Here is a 7,655-nt window from a genome sequence, read left to right on the forward strand (position 1 = left end):
AAAGTATTTCTATCCGATATCGTTATGGAATGAGATATACAAGATTGTGTAAAAATGCACAGTCAATCATCTCATGCCCCTTCTCATGGAACTTATCATCGAAAATCAAAGTGCGTTCATCCTGGGCAGACATATCTCGGATAATTCGATTACAGCTTTTGAATGTATCACCGTATGCAAAACTCCCCCGGAGGTAATGATTTTTGTGCTTATAAGCTGGATCTCTCGAAGGCACATGACCATGTTGATTGGGTTTTTCTGGAGAGTGCACTTTTGAAGTGGGGTTTCGCCCCCCCCCCCCCCCCGCGGGTATCCCAAGTTATGGAGTTTGTTCGTTTGGTCCCCTATTCGGTGAAATTTAATGGACATCTCGTGGAGCAATTCACACCTTCCCATGGTTTTGCGACAAGGTGACCCTTTAAAACCTTTTTTTTCTTATTTCTGGCTGATACTTTGTCTGCTCTGTTACATAATGCTGTCCAACAAGGAGGTGTGGAAGCAACAAAAAATTGTAGAAGAGTGCTACGGCAACAAAAGTCCTTTCCTCACAATGGTGCGAGAAATCTTTCTGTCGTCTCTTGAGCTTGCGTTGGTTTTTCCCTTGAAGAGGAAAGGGTGATGCATCATAGGAGCAGTAAGTATTTCCATCAGTTTGAGAACCAAGGTATCAATCCAGTAGGAGAATCTCGTCAAGTCCAGAGTACCTGCGCAAACACAAAAGAGTTTGCACCAAACGCTTTAAAGGGGTTGTCAATCCCTTCAAGATTGATTGCAAAGTGAGATCTGAAGGCGGAAAGTGCAAAGAAGTAAAAAGTGTAAGGCTGAAAATATGGTGTGGAGTAGACCCGGGGGCCATAGTGTTCACTAGAGGCTTCTCTCAAAATAGCAAATATCAGGGTGGGTGAACAAATTACTGTCGAGCAATTGATAGAACCGTGCAAAGTCATGACGATATCTAAGGCAATGATCATACATATAGGCATCACGTCCGACACAAAGTAGACCGATACTTTCTGCATCTACTACTATTACTCCACACATCGACCGCTACAGAGCATGCATCTAGTGTATTAAGTTCATGACGAACAAAGTAACGCCTTAAGCAAGATGACATGATGTAGAGGGATAAACTCAAACCAATGATGAAAACCCCATCTTTTTTACCCTTGATGGCAACAACACGATGCGTGCCTCGCTACCCCTTCTGTCACTGGATGAGGTCACCGCACGGTATGAATCCAAAACCAAGCACTTCTCCCATTGCAAGAATCCTAGATCTAGTTGGCCAAACAAAACCCACAACTCGAAGAGAATTACAAGGATATGAAATCATGCATAAGAGATATCAGAAGAAACTCAAATAAGATTCAAAGATAATCTGATCATAAATCCACAATTCATCGGATCTCGACAAACACACCGCAAAAGAAGATTACATCGGATAGATCTCCATGAAGATCATGGAGAACTTTGTATTGAAGATCCAAGAGAGAGAAGAAGCCATCTAGTTACTAGCTATGGACCTATAGGTCTATGGTGAACTACTCACGCATCATCGGAGAGGTCATGGTGTTGATGAAGAAGCCTTCCATGTCCGAATCCCCCCCTCCGGTAGGGCACCAGAACGTGCCCCACATGGGATCTTGCGGAGACAGAAGCTTGCGGCGGCGGAAAAGTACTTTCGATGATCTCCTGATTTTTTATGGAATTTTAGGGAACATATAGGAGCAAAACTTAGGTCAAAGGAGCCTCAGGGAGCCCACAAGCCAGGGGGGCCCCCTGGCCGCGCCATGAGGGCTTGTGGGGTCCCTGGTGGCCCTCTGCCCTGATTCTCCGGATCCCCGATCTTTTTCTGTTCCGAAAAAAATCTTTTTGGTAGTTTCATTCCGTTTGGACTCCGTTCAAAATCCTCCTCTGAAAGGGGTCAAAAACATGGAAAAAACAGAAACTGGCACTTGGCACTGAGTTAATAAGTTAGTCCTAAAAAATATATAAAAGGCATGCAAAACATCCAAATTTTGACAAGATAATAGCATGAAACCATAAAAAATTATAGATATGTTGGAGACGTATCAAAAAGCTCCCGCTATCTCACATTTGTTGTTTGCGGATGCATTTCTCCTTTTCTTTCGAGCAACTAGCGATTATGCTACAATTGTCATGGATGTTTTGAGCACTTACGCTTTAGCTACGGATCAACTCATAAACCCCTCGAAGTGTTCCATCCTCTTTGCTGTCAGTTGTCGTAGTCAAATTGCTAATGAGGCAAAGCATATTATAGGCGTGACGCAACAAGAAATTGAACCTAAGTACTTGGGGCTCCCGGTTCCAAAAGGGCGAATGCATAAAGGTCGTTCCGAGTCTTTGCAGTTCAGATTGAGCAAGCGTTTGGTTGATTGGAGTGAACGGTGCTCGTCTTTTGCTAGTAAGGAGGTGCTGAAAAAGGCCGTCGCTCCGGCCATCCCGGTCTATGTGATGAGTACCTTCAAGCTTCCTTTCTCTGTTTGTGATGACTTGACAAAAATGATTAGATAGTATTGGTAGGGTGTGGAGAATGGAAAGAAGAAGATGGCATGGTTTGCTTGGGGAAAAATGTCCCTCCAAAAAATTAAAGGGGCATTGGTTTTCATGATATGCGAGCTTATAGTCAGGCCCTACTGGCCAAACAAGCCTGGAGGTTTCTTACATCCCCAGATTCACTTTGCTCAAGATTTCTCCGGGCTAAATACTTCCCCAACGGGAACCTGGGGTATACAGTTTTTCCGGCAAATAGTTATTACAACACCTTCAATCAAATCTCGTTGAGTGTTGAGGAGATCATTAAAGTAAAAAACCCGATGACTGCTGATACGCACACACAAGATCAGGATAGAGAGCCCCCTGTTCCTTGCAGGCCATGGCCAAACCCCTCTGCGGGCGAGGTCGCTCCGTTGATCGATGACTTGTTCAATCTTGTGGACGGTTCGACAGGAACATGTATGATTCTTAGAAATGACAAGGAAGGGGTTATTTTTGCGTCCTACTGCAAACTCTTTCATTGCAATGAAGCCCTAGAAGCAGAATTACAAGCTATGATGGGAGGGCTCAAGCTGACTGTGGAACATTCAAATGCCACTATCTTACTGTAGTCTGATTGTGCAATGGCCGTCAAGATGCTCTTTGATGATTCCTTTAATAGATCAGTCGTATGGCCATTTGGTGACGGAGAACAAAAGTTACTCGAGTGATAGGGTTGTTATTCCTGTTAAAATCCTTCGTGAACAGAATAGGGTTGTACATTGTTTAGCGAAATTTGATAAATATGATGATAGCACAGCTTATTGGTTTGGCCATCCTTCCTATGCATCAACATTTTAGTCGCTGAAGATTGTAACTCTATCATTGTGAAATAAAAATCCTAAGCCTTCTCACAAAAAAAGAACAGTTCGCTCTTCTAGTTTATATGAAAGAAAATGGACATGACCTGGACAGATAGGACACCTTGTTACTATCAGATGGCCTGGCCTACATGTCCGTTGTGTCAAAATAATTGGCCCACCTTCCCATAATACAATGATATAACCTGGGAAAAAAAACAAGTCCCTTTTTTTGGGCTCTCATTGCCACCGATGAATTCTTTTTCCCTTATGGTGGTTGTGTTGTCTTTTTCGATGGACCTTGTTATTATCAGTAATATATTTATTAAATTCATTGACATTGTTTTGGAATTTGCAAAAAAAAAAAAACCGGCGCTTTTTTTGAATCCTATTTTTAATTCAAAATAAAAATTCATCAGCATTTTATTTCAAAATACCTATTTTTTAATATGCAAAAGTTTTTGTAATTCTAAATTACTTAAATTATAAAAAAAAATGGTACAGAAAATTTTAAATAAAAAAAACTATCAAAACAGGCAGTAGCTATTCTTTTTCCCTTACGGTGGTTGTGTTGTCTTTTTCGATGGACCTATATCGTGTGTGAATAGTGTATTATGTTTTGTTCTTTGTCGTACTGAAGTCACGGGCTGCAACATAGAGCTGCTAACCCGCAAGAATATGTGAATGGAACTTTGGCTAGTTACATACCAATTACTTCTTTCGTTTCTAAACATAAGTATTTTAAAATTTTCATTAATAGACTGCTTACGGAACAAAATGAATGAGTATATATATTTTAAAATATATTTATATACACTCATATATAGTCTCCTAACGAAATCTTTAAAAAACTTATATTTAAAAACGAAGGAAGTATTATCTATTAATATAAGCGATGCCCAATTGAATTCCTACACGTATGCTCAGCGCTCTTCTCTTTTTGTGAAAGAACACACGTAATTTCCTTGTAACCCTTGGCTGGTTCGGTCTTTCCCACATAATCCAATCAGAACAAAAGAATTCGGCCAGATTACCTATTAGTGGAGGAATGAAGGAGTGGACGTGAGGGAGCTTCTACTCGACTGGCCGCTCAGCTGGCGGCGAAAGACGGATTTTTGGCTATTTCTTATTTTCCCACAAAATCTTAATCCAAATGCCATGAAAATTTATGGTAATCTTTTATGGACAAGAATAAACCCGTGGAGCTTCCAAGAAGGACTAGACGGAGTAAACTAAGGCGCGCCATCCAGGCTTGTGGGACCTTCAGGACTGTCCATGACATGATTTCAACGCAGAAAAATCCTATAAATGAAGAAACCATCAGAAAAAAACATGTATCTTTTACTCCCTCGCCGCAAACCTTTATTCCAAAGCGATCTCATCGGGAGCCCTTCCGGTGCCCCACCGGATATGAAAATCATGACCGGAGGCCTTCTACTTGTGATGGCGTTAGGATTTCCGAGAAGAAGAAGGGCGGAGATATACTTGTTGTGTCTTGGCGATAGATGCGTGATGATGGACGCGCGTAGGGTGGTGGTGTTGTCTGTTTCTGCGGTGGTGTCGACGACAGGTCTAACAAGATGAATGCATCGGTACCTACTCTGAAGATGGATCGATGAAAGACGATGGTGACAGTCTCTACAATGTGCTCATGCGGTGCCCGTCGAGAGTGCGTCGAACCGGTGTGTGACCCAGACCCAACAACAGCTTTGTTGGGGCCTCTGGCTTTAGATGTTGTGATTGGGTACAAGAGCTGGGCATGTGCCCCGCATAATTTATATCCCTTTATCATGTGGATAGGAGCAACGAGAGATGTCGTCAAGTTGATGGCTTTAGACATAATGATGTAATACTTCGTAAGATCTTGTTCAATAAGTAATAAAATGACAGTATGCATGACTCGATGAAGAGGAAGGGGATCATCCACCTTTTCAAGAAAATGATCATACATAGTAAATCTTGCGGCGCATTTGCGGCGATCACCCTGCTAGTTTTATAACATTTCACACACACAGTCTCATTGTGGAGGCCATAATGCCTTATTGTACCTGTAGTGAGCGTGCGCTTATTATTTGTTAGCACAAATATGCATACTATATTGCATCACCAAAACATCGTCCAGAAGCTGGCTAGCAAAGACAACAGGTTTATCCGTATATACTCTGTCCCTTACATGGCAGGCCTTCACAGTTTACTAGAGACGGCGGCGAGATACTTGGTGTGCCGGCCGTGCGCGAGCACCTGGCCAGTGCCCTTCCTCCTCACCTCAACGGTCACGCACCCCGTCTTGTCGCCGATGCCGAGGACCCGAGCCTCGATCTCGATCTCCTCCTGCATGGCATGATGCCTCCGTTTGTTAATCAGAATCTCTAGCCATGAAACACCATTAGTTGCTCGATCAGTTACAAGGAAGATAATGAACCGCTGGAAGATACTCGTACGTTTGCACAGGCGGCGTCGAGGTAAGAGATGGTGATATCCAGTGAGACCCCCGTCGTTGGGGAGCCCCCGGCGAAGAACACCGCAGACCCAACCAGGTCCACGAGTGACGCCACCGCGCCTCCATACATGCGCTTGTTGGCGTTCTTGGGTTTTGCCGTACGTGCACAAATGGATATGATGTTTAGTTCAAGTTCAACGCTTTGTGCTTGTTCCCTGCTCCTATGTGAGTATGCATAGGATGGTAGGTTACATACCGTGAGTCGAGGAGGGACTGTGAATGAGCAGAGGGTGCGGCCGGGTTCGATGACCTCAACGCAGAGGCCGGCTACGGTGAAGGCGTCGTACAGCCGGATACGCTCATCGTGCCACTTCTCCATCGCCTCGGCGACATCCTTGTTGACGCCTTCGAGCTTCGCCATCAGGCTCTCGCCTTGTAGCTTGTACCGTGTGTAAGAGCCATGTATATATAGGAGCATCTCCAAAACAGACGCCCAAAAAAAGACGCGTTAAAACAATTTTACATGATCATTTTAGTAAAAGAAATTCAAAAAGGAAGCCTCGCCCCGGCCTCTGCATCGAGAGATGCATACAGCCATATATTAAGCAAACATAGTGTTCAAGCAGTACAAAGTATATAAAAAAAGGAAAAAAAGATACATGGCGAACATCGCGCCGCGGCCTGAAGTGGCTAAAAGATAAAGACGACTAAACACCTATCCTATTAATATGCCGTCATCCAAACCGGTTGAAGATACCCTGTGCTATCATCTTAGAACGGACACACCCACTAACCATAGGCTCCCTGGCTGCCACAGGAGTTAGTAACGACCATGTACGGATTAGTGCAGTAATTCTGTAGATAACCTGCAGAAAGTGAATATCATGAAGTCTGTTAAAAACCAAATCATTTCTGCTATTCCATAAAGCCCAAAGAAGAGCACATGCTCCGACACGAATAAATTTGGCCAATTGAACATCAATACCCTGTAACCACGTTCCAAATAACGAGTTCAAGTTAACAGGAGGAGGGATGTTAAAAGCAATATGAATTGAGCGCCAAACAAGTTTAGCCATAGGACAGTCGAGAAAGAGGTGCTGAATACTCTCTACTCTTGGACAGAAACAACATCTCGGGCTACCTTTCCAATTCCGTTTGGCCAAATTATCCTTAGTTAAAATAACTCCCTTGTGAACAAACCACAAGAATACTTTAATTCTAAGAGGAACTCTAACCTTCCAAATATGTTTAGATTTTGGAATAGGTACTGAATAAATAAGATCAGAATACATGGATTTAACCGTAAACAACCCATTCGGTGTTAATCTCCAGGAGATTCGATCAGTCCTATCAGAAAGGTTAACCTCCATTAACCTTCTAACTAGATGCAACCAGGAAATCCATCTATCCCCAACTAGAGATATGCGGAATTGAATATTCAGGGGAATCTCACGCAATACTGCCGCAACTGACACATGTTGACGCTGGCAATATGGTATAACCGCGGATATTGAAGAGCCAAAGGCGCTTCTCCTAGCCAGGTGTCTTCCCAGAATCTAGTCAATTCCCCATTCCCAATGATAAACCTCGATCTGTAGAATGAGCTTTTTACCCGCATCAGACCCTTCCAGAATGGTGAGTCAAATGGTCTCGCTTCAACCTGAGATAAAGATTTGGAATGAAGGTACTTATTGGTTAGAATTTGCACCCACATTCCTTCGGATTCCATCAACAATCTAAACAACCACTTGCTGAGAAGACATCTATTTTTGGTTTCCAAATTTTCAATATCTAAGCCTCCTTGATCTTTAGGACGGCAGATAATATCCCATTTCGCCAACCTGTACTTAGTCTTAACC

General features: G+C 43.0%; 1 protein-coding gene across 1 annotated transcript; it reads right to left on the bottom strand.

Annotated features, from left to right (window-relative positions):
• Window positions 1-5,232: 5,232 nt before the first annotated feature.
• LOC123431321 (putative esterase C31F10.02) lies at window positions 5,233-6,240 on the bottom strand. Its single transcript, XM_045115143.1, has 3 exons — window positions 6,053-6,240; window positions 5,798-5,941; window positions 5,233-5,687 (listed from the first exon to the last, which is right to left on the bottom strand). The coding sequence occupies exons 1-3, from the start codon at window positions 6,215-6,217 to the stop codon at window positions 5,541-5,543; spliced, it is 456 nt and encodes a 151-aa protein (XP_044971078.1). The 5' UTR covers window positions 6,218-6,240; the 3' UTR covers window positions 5,233-5,540.
• Between the last annotated feature and the right edge of the window lie 1,415 nt (window positions 6,241-7,655).

This window comes from Hordeum vulgare, chromosome 2H, assembly GCF_904849725.1.
Source record: "Hordeum vulgare subsp. vulgare chromosome 2H, MorexV3_pseudomolecules_assembly, whole genome shotgun sequence".
In the NCBI taxonomy this organism is placed as follows: domain Eukaryota; kingdom Viridiplantae; phylum Streptophyta; class Magnoliopsida; order Poales; family Poaceae; genus Hordeum; species Hordeum vulgare.

Coding starts and splice junctions, on each gene's coding strand:
- LOC123431321 (XM_045115143.1), bottom strand. CDS start 6,217: ATGGCGAAGCTCGAAGGCGTCAACAAGGATGTCGCCGAGGCGATGGAG. Junction 5,942..6,052: donor CAGTCCCTCCTCGACTCACG/GTATGTAACCTA, acceptor GCAAAACCCAAG/AACGCCAACAAGCGCATGTA. Junction 5,688..5,797: donor TCGACGCCGCCTGTGCAAAC/GTACGAGTATCT, acceptor CATGCCATGCAG/GAGGAGATCGAGATCGAGGC.